Source organism: Antennarius striatus, chromosome 18 (assembly GCF_040054535.1).
Source record: "Antennarius striatus isolate MH-2024 chromosome 18, ASM4005453v1, whole genome shotgun sequence".
NCBI classification, from domain to species: domain Eukaryota; kingdom Metazoa; phylum Chordata; class Actinopteri; order Lophiiformes; family Antennariidae; genus Antennarius; species Antennarius striatus.
The window spans coordinates 11512736-11533606 of NC_090793.1; the positions used below are offsets into that span (position 1 = coordinate 11512736).

General features: G+C 39.5%; 1 protein-coding gene across 1 annotated transcript; it reads right to left on the reverse strand.

Annotated features, from left to right (window-relative positions):
• Positions 1-2717: 2717 nt before the first annotated feature.
• On the reverse strand, positions 2718-20204 carry asic1c (acid-sensing (proton-gated) ion channel 1c). Its single transcript, XM_068340671.1, has 11 exons — positions 19566-20204; positions 15056-15206; positions 14469-14596; positions 8603-8753; positions 8435-8491; positions 7836-7989; positions 7527-7618; positions 7112-7191; positions 6501-6572; positions 4349-4401; positions 2718-2796 (listed from the first exon to the last, which is right to left on the reverse strand). The coding sequence occupies exons 1-11, from the start codon at positions 20202-20204 to the stop codon at positions 2718-2720; spliced, it is 1656 nt and encodes a 551-aa protein (XP_068196772.1).
• Positions 20205-20871: the final 667 nt, after the last annotated feature.

Below are 20871 nucleotides of genomic sequence, written 5' to 3' on the forward strand. Positions count from 1 at the left end.
AATTACATTTTTACGACCACAGTTGACTGACTTGTATGCAAATGTTTATTTCAGAGTTGCAGTCCAAATTTCCTTTGTTTTAGGATTACATTATTATAAAATTATGATTTTCTAGGATTATAACATTATGTAGACTGGTTGTAAGTCTAATTGATACTAATTTCTTCAAAATATCTCCAATACGTAGAACTCAGGTGAGCTTTTTGTCTGGAAACCTGTTTGGAAAATTTTAGGCAGAAATATTTAAATACCTACCTCTTCGTTTTATCTTGAGACCAGAACTGAATACATACTTTAAATATAATGTTTCACATGCCAACAATACAACTCAATGTCCCACTAGCTTTTACTAGATTGTACAGTATATGAACATGGGAAGGCAATTTGTTATTTGTTCTTTTGTGTTACCCCTTTTCTATTTGTCTTTTGAGCATTTTTGAGCAGTTTTTTATTATAAATTATTTACTTCAACATTATTATATGTAACAATAAAAGCACAGACATGTATTGATGACTAGTTGACCATTAATGATTTTATCCATTCAACGTAGTCACACCCAAAGACGTCCAGTCTTTTGGCTTTCTAAACATGCACTCAGTGATGGCTGATCTCCCAGGGTTTGTGCTTCACATAAACAGTCATCTAACACACAACAACAGAGTAATAAAGCTACAGTGTTATCAACACCAATCACTTAATAGGCATTATATTTGAATATTTCAAATTAAAAAAAATGTCTATGTGTGTGCATTTGTAGAGAGAGAATATGTAACCACAAGTCCAGAAATGTAGAGTCAAGAATTTAAAGAACAGTGAACATTTACAATAGAGGAAGTAAACCCACACAAAGGTAAGAAGAAAAGTTGTGTATGTAAGTTAGATGGGTAAATATAGTGTTTATTATATTTGATCATTAATACATCACAAATTGTTATTTGTGACTTAACATGATATTGGATATTCATAATAATTGATAGTAACAAAAAGACACTATGGCTAAAATTTACAGTGCACTTCTGTTTTAAATCAACTGAACTGCATGAGGCTGAGTTGGTTTTGATGCTTTGAGGCAACTCTCTTGTATCTTATGAAGTCTATTAATTCTCCAGTCATGTTATAATCACCAAAAACTCAAAGACACTTACGGTCCACCCAGATAAAAAAATCCATATTATTTCTAATGAATTTTTAAGAACAGATAAAGAAACACTTTTTTAAATCTCTGTATCTCTATTTATATACACTGTAGATAGATATATTTTGACCGATGTCTCACATGAGTGGTACAGAATTTCTTCATGGCATTAGATTATGGGTATTTACAGGTTTCTGTCTGTTAGGGAATGTCACCATCAAGCCTTTTCAGCTCTACGTATACAGTGCGCCCTCGGCCATTCACGAATCAACGTTCACGACTTCACCTCTGCGGAGTTTTGTTAGGCAGTCACGTGATACCACAAATGCATTCTATTGGCTGACGGCATCCGGAAGCAGTCAATAAGAGTGTGGGAAAAGGTAACACAGGTAGGAGGTGGTTTAATATCAGTATGGGGAGGGTTCATAAACGTTTACATTACCATAAATAATAAGATAAATAGTTTGTCGCTCTATTGCGGAAGTCATTAATCTCGTGTGGTTCCTGGAACGCATTAACCACGAGGAATGAGGGCGCACTGTGTTCCATAGAGAACAGACTACTATCATGGGTAATTTTCAGATGGAAATGTTTAAGTCATCGCAATGAAAAAAAGAAACTGAGAATCAAATAAAAGGCAGAAGGTGAATTTTGTTTTCTTTTGTAAGTAATTCAATGTAATTAGAACCAATTTTTACACCAAGGTGCATGCTAATAACACTGACGAAAAAACAATAAAAATCAATTTCATAAAGATAGAAATAGTGTATACAAACAGCGGTTTTTTTTCACAGCCTCTTGGTTCTCTTTTGCGATGTAAAACAACTTAAAACATCCAATTCAGTCATTTCTGTTGTTCTGGGATACACAAGGAAGAAAACTAGATACTTGTATCTATATACATATAATCAAGTTCCTTTTCTGGTTTTGAATGAATAAGCACAGTCTCATAATTGATGAGGCAAAGCCTCATATTAGCAAAAGGCAACATGAAACACTTGCCTACTGTTATGACTCAGGTGTGAGCAGCTCTTAATCGACAATCGATCCAGCACATTTCATAAAGGGCTCTCCTGTTCAAACTAGTGACAGGTAAGGTCACTCAGTACAGCATTGGTTACAAGCTGGAGATATAACACTGATCAGAAACTACAATGCTACACATATCAATCCACTGTTTTTGTGATTGATGTACAGCAAATTATTACAACAGTACTCTGGAACTCATCTCCACGGAGGTCAAAAACCCTTTTTTGGACACATCTACCTTGACTGATTGTACTCTCAAGCGACCACATAGAATAAAAATATTATATACAAAATAAAACATGGATAAATTAACACTGATGCTCTGACATGGCAGGTAAACCTGAGTACTGTTCTGGAAGTGGTTTCTTTTTCTTCTGATGATAGTATTCTATTTCTATTCAGGCATTGATAAAATCTACTATATGGTTTTGAGATCTACTCTCAACAGTTTACATTAGATACATTTCACAGTTTGCTGTCAAGTCCCCAGATGTGCCACCCCATCCACGACCCCTACTTTATGTTGTCAACAAGCAAACTCCTCAAAGTTGCCTAGAGTCGGGTGACGAGGTAACATGTTCGGCGTGAATCCGAGACTGTCCGAGTGACTCCTGAGGGTGTCACAGGTGCTCTGCAAAAAAGACGGGAGGGAAGGAGGGAAGACGAGTTCAACAAGGTTAGGGGATGGGCGATGAAAGGAGTGATGAAGATGATGTTGATGTTGGGAAAAAAATGACCCACAGGGGGAAAAAAAACAAAACAATGGGGGGGGGGGTGTAGAGGGTAAAAGAGAAATGTGCATGGCAAAAACAAATTAAGTGAACAGACAAAAATGAGGTTCATCATTATGAACGTATCAGATGCGGTTATATGATTTATAATAATGAAAATAAATGGTAACAAATGTGGAAAATGATTCATTGAGGAATACAACAGAGAAGATAAATGAGAGGAGGGAGAAGAGAAAGAAAACATATTTTAGTCCTGTTTATACACTGGCATGTCAAACTCTTGTATTAACTGGAGTGGAAATATCCACATGAGTCTGCATTTCCTTGCATGTTCACTACGAGTATATCACTGCTGACATGTGGTTAACAAGCACTGCCAGTCCCACTGGCAGGATGGCTATTTCAGCAGACAAAGAACCATTTATATTTTGTGCAAACTCACTGCATGCAGACCTGTGGTAACATCACAAAGCAATGCATCTAGTGATGTTTTCTGGCACGAGCCTCAAACGTACTGCCGTTAAATGGAGCACTGCTGCAGGGGCACAAATAGATTTTTTTTTTTTAATTTAATTTTATATACTGGACTGATCCCCAAAGGGAAATTTTGAGCACACTCTAGTGAGTAAATTCTTTAAATGCATGCATACATGTCAGTTTCTACAGGCCCCTGTAGCACACACACACACACACACACACACACACACACACACACACACACACACACACACACACACACACACACACACACACACACACACACACACACACACACACACACACACACACACACACACACACACGATGGGGCCTGTAGGCATGCAGGGGCAGGTAGAGTGGCAGGCAGGCCCTTTGTGGAGTGCCCCAAATGAGCAACTTGTAAAGGGGGATGGTGCCTTGCTCAAGGGCGCCTCGGCAGTGCTCCGGAGGTGAGCTGACACCTGCCACTGTCAGCTCACACACCGGGTGTTTGTTTTTTTGGCGGTAGCAGGAATAGAAACCACTGATCTTAAAAAGTTGGACGACCCGCTCTACCACTGAGCCACTGCTGCCCCTCAAAATCTCATGAGATCTTATGAGTTTTAACGTTTTGAACAAAATTTCAATAAATTCATAATTTGTTTTCACAGGAGTACTGGACTTTCTCCCATAGGAAAGAAAGCATCATTATTCAGTGGAAGAAGCAAGTTTGTGCCAAGTGCAGAAACGCAAACCTTTATGCTTACTGAGAGAAACCAACCAACTCATGTCTTCTGTTGAGTTGATAAATACAGAAATACCAAACTAGCACACAACCCAATATTAAAATGCACATTGCATTTAGGCAGTAACCACTTGCTGACTGTCTACCAAAGCCAAACAAATCATCTGTAAGGACTGAGGAAATGGTATAATGTATGAAAGAGAGTGACAGCATGGGAGGGAGCATCTATTATCAATGGGGTTTGCTACCTGGGGGCATGATTAGTCGTGACACCAAGGCTGGTTGGGTTCTCTGGAAACTCCTGGAATAGACATGATGAAAAGAAATATGGATGAGGGTGACTGAAATGAAAATAAAACACAATGCAAATGTCAACAGGTAAACTAAACTAAGAGAAACTTGTTTGTTTTTTTATCCCTGGGTATCCAAAATAAAAAATTCTAAAAAGGCTGGGAAAACAAAATGAGTGGCAATGAGACAAATGACTAGTTAAATTGGGTTTATTGAAAATGAGAAAAGAAACACAAATAGATGGTTATTTGTAAAAAGGTGAACTTATGACACAAATGCGTAAGAAAACAGAAGATATTCTACATAAGACTCCAATGAAAGTCTGACATACTGCAAGATCAGCCCAGTAAATCAATGGTTCTTCTTCCGCCATATTTTAAATAATAATCATGCACAAAAATCAATTACCCAATTAAAGGCAACCAAGCATGCACTAACACAGTGGACATGCAAAGATAAACCGATGGCTTTTTCACCAATTTTAAGAAAAAAAGGTGTTTTTTTCATATATTGAAATGTTACCAATGAAAAGGTCTGTCAGCCACATAAACAACAAGGCAGTCAGAGACTGCAACATCCCGCCACATGCTACTATTATTAGACAATCTTTTAAGTTTTCCCAAGGTCAAGGTCATCATATTGTTTTTGCTTCCTTGAACTCTGATTATTTTCAGTTTTTATCGTCCGTCACCAGAATTTTGCATCCTAAAAGATACAAAAGTGGTAAGATGACATTGATCCATTTTTCCAAAGGTGAAGGTCATCGTCACATTTCTGTGCCTCTGACTTCCTGAAAAATTTGCTTTTTGTTTTGTGATTATATCTCATCAGGTTTCACAGATGTGTACCTAAAAAGGTATAAAAGTGAAAATTTGACCATCACCTAGTTTTTCAAGGTCAAGGTTGTGATCTAATTTTCATCCCCTTGCCTCCTTGAATATTTGGTGGACAGACAGACGGATGAACACACAAACACTGACACTTAAAATACATCACTGCTTAGTGGGGTGTAATGAGAAACTGCATTTTCAATATTTTGATAAAAAGAATTGATGCAAACACGGACTGTATTCAGTGAAAAAACTTTTCAACCTTAAAGTAAGAAAATTAATCTAAAATGTTTTTGATGAAAACAGCACCAGAGAAAACTAAATACTTTAGCTTTTTGACTTGAGATTTGATTAGTTGTCCCCATGAGTTAGAAATAACTGGATTTGTTTTGTTTTGAAAAATGTGTAATTTTTTAAAAACGTTTTTATGTGTATATCACAATGTATTTTAAAGTGTTGAACTGCTCAAGGACTCCAGATTGTTCACATGCTGTTGATAGAGGAATATTAGTATTACTGTGTCAGATCAGCTTTAGATGTTAAACATGCACATCTAGTCTGTGTATACAATATATCTTTCTTATAGACATGAATAATTGCTTAATGGCTCTGCACAAAGCTTAAAAAGTCTGCAGGCAAAGTCAGTGCACCTATAAGCCACTATAAGCTGCTGCAGTTCTGGGCAGGCTAGAAATGCTCAGTTTAGTATTCAGTTTGATGATGAAATGTACTTTATAAAAACTGATCATCAGCTGTCAGTGAAATCCCCACACCTCTCAATGTTGTTCTGCTTTCAGCTCTTTCTTCTGTACTCAAATGAATCCACTGTGAATTTGCTCTCATCGTCCTGACAGACAGGAATAATAAAATGCAAGTTAAAAAAAAGGTTTTTGTTTTGTTCTTAGTACAGTAAACCATAATTGGATGACTGAGTGTGAATCAAGTCTATGTGTGGAGGAATACTTTGTTCTGATCGTATAAAATATTCATGTCAATAAAGAGTATGTATGTGTGTATGTAGATCTGAATGTGCCTTCCTTTGCAATACAAAGAATGTCCATGCATTAGCAACGGTGATAGTTTCCAAGACAATGCATCTTTTTTTGTACGGGATGTAGTTGGTAATGATGACATAATGTAATGTGGCTTTCCCGTCTCCCTGGTGCTGTTCATTAAAAGCATTCCCAGTGTAAGCAAACGTGTTTGTTGCTACTGTTGTTCCCAAGCTCTTCTTAAATCACATTCATTCATTTCACTCAGTCAGAGAGGATAGAATTACCAGATTGTCGCTCTGACAACGCTGAGGTCGTTTCTTGCGTGTGAAGTAGCTCAAAACCTTATCCTTAAACACCTAAATGCAATAACAGCAAATACACATTATACACCAATGTGATACATCACAGTCAGAGAGCATTACCACTACAAATAAATTTATATTTCATAGCAAAGTGGAGATAATTAACAATGATAGCATCCATTTAGCTTGGCTCTTCATAGGAACGGAGATACAGGAATAATTAAAAAATGTATGGTTTATTAATTTAATCCATGCAAAATTTGAAGATGTATTTTTACTGCAGGTTATGTGTTGGATTATTTCTTAGTGAGATAAGTTCCCACAAGTGTTCACTGCTACCACAGGTAGTCTGGTACATAGAATTTTCTTATCTTTGAACAGAAGAAATCTGCTTTTCCTCATTTCAGGTATTTATGCAAAGCTAAACTAACTGATTATGTACAGCTTCATAATTATAAAAAATATGAAGCTAAAGGAGCTTCTTTCCCAAAATGTTGAACTCTTACATCAGAATTAAACTACTACATATGGCAAATATGCAAATTCAAATATTTTGAAACATTTATAAAGTTCAAAATTTAGAATCACTTGACCTCATATAGGTAGTCAAATATTTCCAGAATAGTTAAAACACTGGCTCCAATAAATAGCCCCATCTGACCTCCAATGTCACCTAGAAAAAGAAATGAACAGATATAAGCATGTCTAGTAACTGAACGTTGATGAGTGAAACAGTTCTCTTTTGCTGTTGCTTCAAATTTACTTTCTCTCAGAGTAATTTACACAAAATTGTCAAAGTCTCCTATCCATCACCAACTTCTCTCAGAGCCAACTCAATTGCCTTTCCAAGAGCATCAGATTATGATAATATGCTCATTCTGTTTCACAAATTCAAAGATAAAAATTAATGCACCGGGTTACAGACAATGAAATAAGTGATGTGCGCTCGATGCCGGAGGACAATCACATTTTCTGTCACAATAAGCTTAAAAACTGTGAGAGTCTTACCGAGAAGACCTGCAATCTCGTAGGCTTTCTTCTGCTCAATCTTCTCATAGTTTAGGGCTTCGAAGAAGATGTCCAAGACCAGTATATTTTCTCTGGAGAGAGGAGAAACAAGAGCACGCCCAAGAGAGTTTTATTTCTGATGAATATATATCATACAAAATTATGTATCCTGTTTCCTGTGTGACAATCTTTCAATGTTGTTACATTGAAGGTGAACGATGGAGACCCAAAATTATGCTATGCAACAGTATACCAATCTATCAAGAGTAACTAAATATGAATAACTGACTACTACCAAACAGTACTTACCCGATATATTGCTCGGTTTTGTTGAATTTCTTAGCCAGATATTTAGCAGATGCCTTACTGGGGATCTTAACCATGGACAGCTCCTTGCCATAGCGAGTCATATTGCAGGGGGTCTGACACACACAATAATCGTTGTCGTTCTCTACCAAAAAGTCTGTGAATGATCAAAGTGATTTAAAAATATAGAGATCACTGCGGAGAATCAAACAAACCTGGATACAGAGGCTCTCAGTTTTCATTAAAATTATCACTTCACACAATAGAAAAACTACATTTGCTACCATCGTTCACTTTCCATGAAAGCAATTTATGAAGCTATAATGCATAGGATGAAAAAAGCTCTGCAGGTTTCATTTGAAAGCAGAAGCACAGACACATCACAAATCTTACTAATGAGATTCTCCAATAATAATTTTGCTTTATAATTATGTTTCAGCACCATGTGAGATTAAAGCAATTCTGAATTAAAGCTAGAGGTATTATATAAATGATGGAATAGTCTCACGACTCTACTGCTCAACACTTGGATGAATTTAGAGATTAATGTGCAACTATCACATTAACATTTTATAATCATGCAGTAAAATGTGTTGGCTCACCTAAAGCTGGGTCAGCACAGTCTTTGTACTGCTCAGGACTGCAAACAGCAGAGGATCCTGTTTGGAATAGTGTAAAAGTGAATATGATTACACTTAAATGTAAAAGCAAACCCAAAATGTGCACATGGTTCCATTTTTTTAATGGATCAGGAGTTTAAAAAATCATACCAGGCATGTGAACCATCCTGCAGTTGCAATTATCTAGAAGGTAACGTGTTTCACAGTCAATGCGGCAGGCAGTGATGCTGTATGTGGAGAAGTAGTCAGAGTCTATGGGAGTCGACTTGCAATCTCCCCAAGGAGGGGGGAGGTACTGAAGCTGAAACAGCAAACAGCACATGTTTTCCTTCAGTGTGTCTGCACATAGGATTACAAAAAATAACACAATGCAAGCCCAGTACAGCTGGAGGACAACAAGCTCACAAAACCCAACACTTGCTCATACATTAAAAAAATCAAAAGGAAAATATAGGAGCCAAGTAAATAAAAATGTGCAAAAAAGAGGATAGCGGTCCAAATGTCCAGTCACACAATCGCTCATGTAGCAGGAAGCAGACACCATGCAGAACATTACTGATGCAGGCTTAGTTCCTGGTTGGAAGCAGGGTACCATGGGAATAGAGGCAAGCTCAAGATAAATCTGTAAAATACGTAGTTTCAGACAGGACACCACAATCAATGGACAAATTTTGCAACCCCGAAAACCTAACAAAAAACATTTTACAGTTTTTGAATGAACAAATACATGAATTGGACCCAGACATTACACAGGGCATTACACCTATTTTACAGCAAGTATGATAAAATATTCAAATTAATAAACTGCTCTCCAGAGGCTATAAATGTAGATTTTATTGTCAATTAACTACTAAGATTTTCTTATCTGAGCCCATGAGTTTTTATGACTCTAACTGCATGGCCCTGTGAATATAACAATGAAGTGAAGATGTAGAAGACTAACTTTGGGGTCTCATTAGAGATAAAACTCTCATTAAAAGTCAAGAGCATGTATGAGTAAGTCAAGGAATTTTATATGAATTCACTAATGAGGAATACTGAATACATGAATTTTAAGTTTTTGGTTCACACTAAATATCAGCCCCCTGTGCTCATGTTATAACTGCAGCGATGCTTCTGTGCGTGCTTATGTGTATGCATGGTTAGCATAGGAATGTGTGTGAAGGTGTGCATCATCTTTTTAAAACTCCCTCAAAAACCCTCCATTTTGTACCAACTTTTAAGGCTCATTTGGATTCTTGATAATGCTATTGTCAAATTAAGATTCTCAGTAATCTCCACCGGCTCAAACCAGGCAAACTCTGACAATCTGCTGGCCATTTAGTTGATAAAAAGTGAAGGTGAAAGGAAGGGAGTGAAATCCATTGAAGGGGTGGCTTAAACTGCGAAAAATAATTAAGCCTTTATTGAGTTCAGAATAGAATTAGTCTGGAGATAAAGCTGTAGTGCAATAAAGTGTTGCATCAGGGTAAACAAAAACCCAATAAATCACATTGTCTGGAACCTCAAGATGGCATTAAACTAGTGGTCTAGTGGATTGCCCCAAGAACAGAAAGAAATGTAAACAGAACTATGTATGGCAGTGAAAGGGTAAAGCTGAGTTTGATGCGGATATGGAAATAATGAAACAAATCCACTGCTCTTTATCGACATCTACAGTATAACACAAAGGAAACTATGACAACAATGACGGACAACAGACGTTGCATGTTGTTGCTTCAGCCACACAGAAGGAGGAGAAGAAGGGTCCATTCCTTAGGGAGGGGGAAGGAGTTGGGAAACGGCAGATGAAAGTGAAAAACTTAATGATGGGTGTAGTTGTTTAATAATACAATTTGCATGGCATGCAGCAAGCCCAGACAGTAATACACTACCCTCTGCTCTTGGGTGGAAACGAACGTTTGGAAGCCGGGGGCAACCCCAAAGCCCAGCTCATGGAGGAAAGGAGGCTCTGACTGAGTGTGAAGTTGTACCTTTATGCCGGCCTCATAGGATGTCTCATCTAAGGCGGGGGTTGAGGGAAAACCGGCCGACATCATTATTAAAATAATAATAAGAGCAACAGAAAGACAAGGGAGAGAAAGTGGCCAAACCCTTCGGACAGAAAGACTGCCATCAGCACAAGAGTGAAACAGGCTCCAACTCCCAGCGGTGTGTGAGGAGTCTGCACCACATTGCTGTGCTGGTGGGTTGTCATTCAGCCATTCTCTTTTACTCAAACTGGAGTGAGAACAGCTTACAGCTATTACACGATTCATGTATAGAAGTTGGTTGCATCCTCTTCATGGCTCTCTGAGCACACACGTCACATTGGAAACTTAAATCTTATGATGCTCAATAGAAGACACCTTGAAATTATAAATGCAGAGAGAAGAGACACAAAGAGCAAGTGTCACTACAGTCATCCAGGACTGACTGAAATTGATGTTGGCCAGAGTTAACTGACAGTCTAATTAATTCAGTACATTTTCCAGGTCGTAAACAAGTTGTAGCTGTCACTTTTGTGGGCACTCATGTCTTAATAAAAAATGATTATCAGAGGCTTCATGCTCAAATTTAATGTTGTGACTTATAAATCGGATTCTCTCCTTGGAGACGGCTGAACAGAGAAAGAGAATGAAGAGGTAAACATAACATTTTTCCAAACAGCTTCCCAAATACATAATATGTCATTTTTGTGGTGTCCAAGTGTCTGTTTTACGAGACCAATCTCTGCCTCAATCATCCCATGTTATTCTGCTTAAACAGGGTTAGATCGTTTATCTCATGCTCATAAACTTACTGAGGCCATTTACTGAAGGAGCAAAATCATTCAATTAAGGCTTGACAAGTATCCATTACATCAGAACTTCAAGAGGGCTAATTATCTGGTAGAGATTTTATTCATCCTGGAGCATGATACAAAAATGCACTTGTTCAAAGAGCTAATCATTGCAATTCTTTATTGCAAAAGCTATCATGTACTGGAAATAACATGAATTTGTTGTTTTGGTAACATCAAATACCACAAAATTTAGAGAGAGACCATGCACACAGGATTGCCAATAGATTATTTTATCAACCTTGATTAACGGCATAGAAATAAAGATGAAAAACGTATTCTTTACCGTCTCTGTTTCCCTTGATGTCTTGTTTTAAATCTCTCATTTTACTGTACAGTATCTCTAAATCAAGTTTAAGTATGACTTTTAAATATCAGAGGGTCATCATGAGGGTTTAAATATCAGAGAGTCTAGTGTACCTGTCATCATTTTTATGATGACAGCTACACTAGAAATCCTCAAAAAGTTAGCTTTAGATGGAAAACATGGTGACAATGTCTACGTCTATTCCTAAAAAACAGTAACATGCAGTGCAGTTACTTTACTTAGTCTTAAAGTTGTGTCATGTTGGTTGAATGCTGAAAATAGACACAAATATTCATGCTATGCAAACACTGCATTTTTTATCCATTTTTTTATATTGTATTGTGTTGTCGTCTCCAAGGAACCATCACTTTACGGTGGTAGAGAGGTTTGTGTGCCCTAAGGATCCTGGGAGCTATGTTTTCAGGAGTTTGTACTCCTGGTAAGGTCACTCAAGGCAAAAGGTCTCAGATGAATATCCAGACAAAGAATGGCTCAGAAGATCTCATGAAAAAACAAAAAAGGAAAAAAGTGACCCTGCCCAGTGGAAGCCTGGGCCCACGTCTGGAGCCGGGCCTGGACGGAGGGCCCATCAGCGAGTGTCTGGTGGCCAGGTTTACCACAGGGCCCAGCCGGGCTCAGCCCGAAAAGGGAAGATGGATTTTTCCCACCCCTGTCGACCCACCACCCGCAGGACAGATTGATAGGGTTGGGTGCGCTGCCATATGGGTGGCAGTGACGACAGGGGGTTACAATAGACCAGACCCAGGCCGCAGAAGCTGGCTTTGGGGACGTGGAATGTCACCTCACTTGCAGGGAAGGAGTCAGAGCTTGTGTTGGAGGTGAAGCGTTACCAGATGGATCTGGTGGGGCTTACCTCCACGCATAGGCTTGGTTCTGCATCCAAACTCCTGGATAGGGGTTGGACCTTTTTTTAACTCTGGAGTTGCGTCAGGCGTGAGGCGCCGTGGGGATACTCACATCCCCCGGCCGGGTGCCGCTGTGTTGGGGTTTATAACTAACACCATGTTCGAACACAAGGATGTGTTCCTGGTACCAGAGCACCCTGGGTCGGAGGTCAATGATCGATCTTGTGATCGGATCATCTGACCTTTGACCCTGTGTTTTGGACATTCAGGTGAGGAGAAGGGAAGAGCTGTCAACTGATCACCACCTGGTGGTGAGTTGGGTCCATTGGCGGGGGAAAACCTTTAGATACACCTGATAAGCCTAAAAAAGTAGTGTGGGTGAACTGGGAACGTCTGAAGGATGACTCTGTCCACGAGGCCTTCAATTCACACTTCCGACGGAGTTTCTCTTACATCCCTGTAGAGGCTGGGGATATTGAACCAGAATGGTCGATATTAAAAGCTTCCGTTGCTAAAGCTGCAGCTGGGAGCTGTGGTCTCAAGGTCTTGGGTGCCTCAAGGGCCAGTAGCCCTTCCTTGAACCCACCGGTGGACCCCGGTGGTCAAAGAAGCCATCCGACTGAAGAAGGAGGCTTTCAGGGGCATGTTGTCCCTGGGAACTTCTGAGGCTGTTGCAGGGTACCGACAGGCCAGATGGACTGCAGCTTCAGCTGTGAAGGAAGCAAAACAGAGTGGGAGAAGTTTGGAGAGGCCATGGACAAGGACTTTCAGACGGCACCAATGTTGTTCTGGAAGACTGTCCTACGCCTCAGGAAACAGAGGACCATCCAAGCTGTATACAGCAAGGATGGGACGTTGTTGACCTCGACTGAGGAGGTTGTCAGTTGGTGGAAGGGAAACTTTGAGGAACTCCTGAATCCAACTATCCCAACTGACCCGTCCTCTGTTGCAGAGGCACAGCTGGAGGATGATGGGGGATTCAAATCAATCTCTGGGCAAAGTCACCGAGGTAGTTAAACAACTTCACAGTGGCAATGAGATTTGATGAGATGTTGATGGGTGTTGATGAGATTTGCCCAGAATTGCTGAAGGCTCTGGGTGTTGAGGGGCTGTCATGGATGACATGCCTCTTTAATGTGGAAGTCTGGGACAGTGCCATAAGAGTGGCGACTGAGGTGGGGCTCAGAGTAGGGTCGCTGCTCTTTCGCATCAAAAGGAGTCAGCTGAGGTGGTTTGGGCATCTGGTGCAGATGCCTCCGGGCGCCTCCCTATCGAGGTGTTCCTGGCATGTCCAGCTGGGAGCAGACCTCGGGGCAGACTCAGGACTAGGTGGAGAGATTATTTCTCAACACTGGCCTGGGAATGCCTTGGGATCTTCCAGTCAGAGCTGGTGGATGTGGCTGGTGAAAGGGAAGTTTGGGGCTCTCTGTTGAAGCTGCTGCCCCCGCGGCCCGACTCTGGATAAGTGGAAGAAGATGGATGTATTGTATTGTATTGTATTGTATTGTATTGTATTGTATTGTATTGTATTGTATTGTATTGTATTGTATCGTACTGAGTCCTCCTCACAGTTCTTCTCTGCCTGTACTTTGAAGCTGGCACATGACAATTCAAACCAGCATTCAAATAAGGAATATTTATTCTTCACACAATAAAAGTGTTGATGACTCAAATACAAAAGGTGCAAAAACACTGAGCTGCCAGAGATTTTAACATGCTGTGAAATTATTTTTTGGCACAGGTAATAGCCCCTATGCTTAAATGTAATAGTTGCCTGACCCTGATTTGTCAAGACACCTTGGCTGCTATACTTGATCTGTTTTACACACCAAGACAAACCTTATGTGTGTAAAGGCTTATCTGAACATTTCTCTCTCAAGGTAAAACAGTGATGCGATGTTGCTCCTGGTTCTGTCATAGAGAGGTAATGGGCACTGGCTGGTGAGAATTTAGGTAAAAACACAGCATGAAGCAAAACAAAAATGATCATGGTTGGAAGGGAGGAGGCTGAACGTTAGGTACCAGTTGCTGCTGACATGACACAAAAGTTTGAAAACCAGGGGCCACACCAAATCCCAGTTGGTCAATGAAGGGTGGCTCCTCTTGGCTGTGGATCTGAACCTTGATGCCTGCTTCATAGGAGGTCTCATCTGTGGGTGCAGCACGCCAGAAAATGTAACAAAAAGAAAACCCCATACTGATCAGAGAGAGAGATATATTAGTGTGTTGAGCCAGCGTTCAACAGATTTACAACTAATAATTTAGTACATGCTGTAAACTTTATGAATGTTCAAGGCCATAAATTGAATGTCAATGAACCCCTTTTCTTAGATCTGTCAACTGAAGACATAGAGAAACATATAAAGATAATGCACAGTGAATTAGACCTGGACATCACTCCTGTGTAATTTCTGCAGACATTTTGAGGCTTGCTGAGGCAGGAGACCTTGGAAAATGTTGGGATTTTGTTTTAGTGATGTCAAGTGATTCATTAACAGTATAGAAATGATGATGGAGTAGAAGTACAATAGGAACACTTCATGAATAATCCAAAAAGAATGAGGTTTTCACAAAAAGTTTAAAATATTTTTAGAAAAGGTTGCACTGACCTGTCTCTCCCCAAACAGGCAGATATTCATCCTGTTGAATATCGAGCATGATCTCTAAGCCATTTCCAGTGCCACCTTTTAATGTTGTCAACAAAGGGTTGCCATCTAATCCTGAGTTGAAGGTGTAGCATTTGCCATAACGTGTGTAAATCTGTGAATAGCAAAGAAAAAAAAGAATACTTTAAGTGAAAAGTCGAACTCTCTTTTGTGCCGTGGCAAACTGCACAAGATACATGTCAGCCTCACATTGTGCAGGACAGCCAATCATTACCAAGGGTTCTGTAATTACCAGAGAGAGCTGCGTGGGCTTAAAACAGGCACCTGGCTCTGATTTGAGAAGTAAATGAGCTTTACTAAGTAGCAGCAGCATAGCAATCAATCTTTACCCAATTTCACTCCACATTTCCCCTGAGTAACTTGGAGGGTTAGGGTTGTAGTAGTTTGCTGTCATTACATAACAAACATCTGAGGTAGAAGCTTTCCAAACACACAAACTGTAAATTGGCTTTGTAAAAGACATTTGTGTATTTCAAGTTATTCTTAGCACAAACCTGTGAAGCTCAGCTACACTTCACATCTGTTGTTTAATCACTACAGTAGGTGCTCAGTTATCACGTCTGCTTTATGTAACTGAATCGGCCTGAATTCTTCTGCAGGTCTTACTTTAGCAATCATAACGGACAGATTGACCTTTTTAATGGATTTGGAAAATCCATTGATCGAATTAACTATCCTCTGCTAATTTGATCTAACATGTAGAAATAAAATTACATGTATCATGTCTGGACATACTCAAAGAAAGCTTCCGAATCTCTCCACAGCTTGATGTAATCAGTGAATTTCTAATGTAGCCATGAGTTTGAGACAAGAAACTGCCTGCTTTCTAATAAATATGAAAAACTACATTATGCACACACAAGTGCATACATATTTGCATTTGACACTAGAAAGGAGTATAAATGAATTGTGACTACAATGAAATATTATACATCATACTATATAGTCAGTGTTGCTAATAATGTCAAGGTTATTGAGCTATTTTACTTCAACAGCTCCTATATGAAAAAAAAAATCAACATAAAAAAAAAATCAACATGAAAACCTATTTCAAAGCTGGTAATTTTCTTCTCAATTGAAAAGGGACAAAAATGCTCTCTAATGGTAGAGCTGAAACCCTGACTATGCACTTAGACAGTATATTTCTCTATACACACACACACACACACACACACACACACACACACACACACACACACACACACACACACACACACACACACACACACACACACACACACACACACACACACACACACACACACAGAGTAAGGCTAGAGATTCTACTGCAGAGATAAGTTCATCAGAGATGTTTTTCACGAGTTTGAATATGATAAAGGTTAACAATTGACACAAATGCTCCAAACTATGCAAAAAATTCAGTGGTAATTTCAATAAAAATCTCAACTGGTGATGTGGTCACGCTAATGGTTAATTAGCTCTTAAAATTAAATCATTACCTTATTATCTTCTGCTGCCTCCATATTAATCTCTAACTTCGAGTTAGAAAATAGTACCTTGGTAAATAGAGCAAAGCCACACACAATGATTATGGTTGTTCTATAATCCTGAAAATAAATTGTGGATGGTGGGGTGATATTGTGATGCTGTTTTTTGGCTCTCCCAACAATCTGGCTGTCAAAGTCCTTCTTCATTACTTTTGTTAAACAGAAATTTCTGCTGGAGAAAATAAGATGAGGCCATTGACAGCAGGTCATCGAGGATAGCTGGCAAAAATTCAACCACCCTGCCAAAGCTGATGTCAAGAGATCTGAATGAGTGATCAATGCCCAGATTGCCCAACTGCAGCTCAGACGAAGATATAATTTTTGTTCTCCTCTCTGCTGGTTGTAAAATGTGGTCTTTACACTAGCTAAAACATTTTTTAAAAATTGCTTAGATTTAGGTTTAGATTAAAAAAAAGAGCTCCTTATGTTGTTAAAATGGAATTGTCAATACCCATGAAGGCTTTGAAGAATTTTGAATACACAAAATATAAACTGATTTGAGCAAAAGAGGGAAGATGACATAGATGACATGGACAGCTGATACAGCTGATATTTTGGCTTAATACTTGCCCCATGAGTTCAGGTTGCCATAGGTGCATTTCAAGTGTGTGTATCTGTAAAGGTTAGTTATTCAGACTGCAATAGTCTCAGATCTGTTGAAATGGAATACACAGCTCTTACTTGCAGCCTTTTAAATAAAGTATCACCCAGTGGTGTTATCAGCTGCCAGTTTTAAGGTATTATTATTCAGAATCCTATGGTTTGCAACATTATTGATTTCCCATATGCAGCTTCAGTCCTTGCATACATATTAAAGGTACAGTAAACTCATTTTAAATTAATATCTATTTTGTTTATCATCATGAAAAAATAAAACAGTTTGCAGATATCTGGCATCATCCCTGGTGTCAGGAAACCTTAAAATCTGCGCTGCAGCAGCACCGTCACGTGGGGTCGTGCGTCATTGGCGACACCCGTCGCTTCATCAGTCAGGGCAGCCATTACAGCACAATGAAGCAATACATCGGATAAAATCATGGTTGCCTGTGAGGTGAATGGATGTTCCAACACCAAAGGAGTTAAACACAAAGGTAAGAACCTATCTTTCTTCAGAATACCTTCCAGAAAGATCTGAGAGAAATGGAAAACAAGAACAAACAGGGTCAAAATTACCAAAGATCCGAGAATCTGCCATAAGCACTTAACCACGAATGATTTCGAAAGCGATTTGAAGTTAAGATCATTTTCAGTCAACCCATAGTATTTATTCTGACTTCCCAAGGTTTAGCGGATAATTAATTAAGGGGACGGGAATTTTGCAAGCCAAAGGCTTCTACCATCAACCCTTTTTTTTTTTTTTTTTGGATGTTGCTGATGTTCCAAATCTGAAGAAAGTGAAGTCTACTGTAATAACATGTCCGGAAAGACAAAAATAAACTGAAAAAATAAATAAATAAATGTCTGGAGCTACTGGAGGTATTGCATAAATCTTTTTATGACCAGACTATCATACAATTATGGCACTTACGAAAAATAACCATTATCAATAGTGATAGACAGGTCAATTGATTGGGTTTGTTTCCCCTGGGGCTTGTTCCTAATGTACACCAATAACCTCAGATTTTGGGGGTTTATCTCCTTGATTAGTATCATCTTCTTCTTCTTCTTCTTCTTCTTCTCCTTTTCGGCTTTTCCCTTCAGGGGTCGCCACAGCGAATCCTTGATTAGTATCATATAATTACAAAAGTAATTACAAATTTCCCCACTGTGGGACTATTGAAAGTTTATCTTATCTTATCTTATCTTATCTTATAGGGGCTTGTATAGTTTGCAGTTATAATGCAGTTATAACATCTAGTTGTAATTATAGGGGATAATTACACCCCCAGCTGGGTTCACCGGGAACTCCTCTTCTGTATCTGATGATGATGACATGATTTTAGATGATTTCGTGATAAATAAATGTGAAAATGTTGGCTTGTTATGTTGCTCTGATATAGATTCACCCCGATGTCTACCATTGTGTCACTTCCGCTGTGAGGAAATGCATTGTAACTTAAGATATATTTTGTTTGTCCAAGGTCAAACAAAATAATAATGCCACCAAAACACTTGTTTAATTATGTACATCAAATAATACCCAGGGTTCATTTTAACTTTACCGTCCCTTTAATGGTTGTATGATGCTTAACCAGTGAGCTTTCGAATCAAGACCATAAAGGTCCACATGTGCTCCAGTTATTTAATTATAGAGGATAAAATTATCATGCCATCTGAATTATTAATGCTGTGAGTTGTCTTTATTAATACTTGTGTCACAAGGCACAAAAGAAAAATGTTTTTTAGGAACTGGTGAGGGACGGCACGGTGGCGCAGTGGGTAGCGCTGTCGCCGCGCAACAAGGCTGGTCCGGGTTCGAGTCCCGCCCTGTGGGGAGTTTGCATGTTCTCCCTGTGTCTGGGTGGGTTCTCGTTGGGTTCTCCGGCTTCCTCCCACCTCCAAAAACATGCACTTCAGGTTAATTGGCTGTTCCAAATTACCCATAGGAGTGACTGAATGTGTGTCTGCATGGTTGTCTGTCTCTGTGTGTAGCTCCACGGTGCACTGGCGTCGCGCCCGGAGTTTGCCCCGCCTCATGCCCTATACCAGCTGGGATAGGCTCCAGCTCCCCGTGACCCGAGCAAGCGGATGAAGCGGACAGAAGATAAAATGAATGAATGAATGAATGAGTGAAGGAACTGGTGAATCAAGACCTCACTGTGGTAAACAAAGCTGTCAGTCTTTTCAAAGACTGACAGCTAAAAACAGAACATTGTCATTTAGATCTGTGAAACATCAACACCAAGAAGAATCCTGAGAGATTGCCTGCTTCTGTTAATTATGAATTCACCTTAAAAACAACATTGAGATCCACTGACAGAAGCCATTATTTTTTATGTACATACAGTGCTGAAGTTTTTGTAGGTGCAGGCTTCCCCTCGGAACCTGCACTCTAGCAGCATGTCCTCCAATTGGTGACTGAGGCGTCCTATCATCTCAGTGGTGTTGATGTGGTAACCGGGGCGTGGGCTATAATTGTTGAAGTCCAGCAGGCTCAGAAGACTCTTTTTGTGGCTGTCTTTAAGAAACGACAAGCTCGTCTCCATAACTGTGTGATTGGGATACATGAGGTCCATCCAATAGCCGCTGTGATACAGATCATCCTTAGTTAGACTTGAGACTCGAAAAACATTTTTGTTGCAGAAAGTAACAGCTGGGAAGGACATGCTGTGAGCCCATACCATGTAGATCTTTGTGACAGCAGGGTAGGACATCAGATAGAGGATTCGATTCAAAGACCAAGTGATGAGAAGACTGACACAAACAAAGAAGGCCATGATCCAGATGAACCGCTGTATTTTTGATTTGTCTGACGAGAAGACAAATTTCAAACCATGAATCTTGGTCCTCATTATAAAGTCCACTGTGATCTCTTTCCAAGGTTTAAATGAGCTGGACTCTGTGTTTTTGAGAGTCGTCTCTTGGGGATCATTTTGTTTGTGTGAATGGAAGGCGGTTGATTCAGACGTGAGTGCATCAACCATTACTGCTTTTTGTCAAGGCAGATGAGTACAAAATGTTGCTTGTTAATAGTCCCTCCTTGATATCCAATAATTATGCAACAGCTTTCTCAACATCATCTCCAAGCTTTTGTATTCCAAATTCCAGGTAGTCCAAACAAAGAGCTGTCTCCGTGTTCAGACTTCAGAATTTTCTCTAGTGAAGATCTAAACAATAAGAACTGAGCTCCTTAAATGACGGATGATGGATTTACATAATGAATCCTTTATGAGGACAAAAAATCGAGTCACTCCATTGACAAAAACTATCAAGCGTGACTACCTCCAGTCCATCAATGGATAAATGGACATGATAATTGCATATATATGGGAGTGACGATTTCACCCCCAGCGGTAATCACTTTGAAAATCCAGAGTGGCTTACCCCTGTTGCTCAGATTTTTCACTCCAGCATCTTTCTCTTCAGTGCCAGACAATACTTGCAGATTTCAGCAGCTTCTTTCTTTGTGCAGTAGCTGCCCAGAAGCCAACTCCTCCCTTTTTCCACAGATGAGGAGATGCTTTTTAGTCTGTTGACTAGCAGTCTGCAGAAAGGCATAGAAGACTCACTGCCCCCCTCCACACTTGACTGGAGAATGAGGTGGAGCCAGTGGATAAAAGTGTTTTCCTTCAGTGATGAAGTAGATCTCCA

What these genes read in the sequence shown, in the direction of transcription:
- asic1c (XM_068340671.1), bottom strand. Translation starts at nt 20,204, where the DNA reads ATGGTTGATGCACTCACGTCTGAATCAACCGCCTTCCATTCACACAAA. An exon ending in GCCTGTTTGGGGAGAGACAG is followed by an intron (nt 14,597 to 15,055) that starts GTCAGTGCAACC and finishes CTGCACCCACAG; the next exon opens with ATGAGACCTCCTATGAAGCA. An exon ending in GTTGTCAGAGCGACAATCTG is followed by an intron (nt 4,402 to 6,500) that starts GTAATTCTATCC and finishes TGTCTATTCCAG; the next exon opens with GAGTTTCCAGAGAACCCAAC.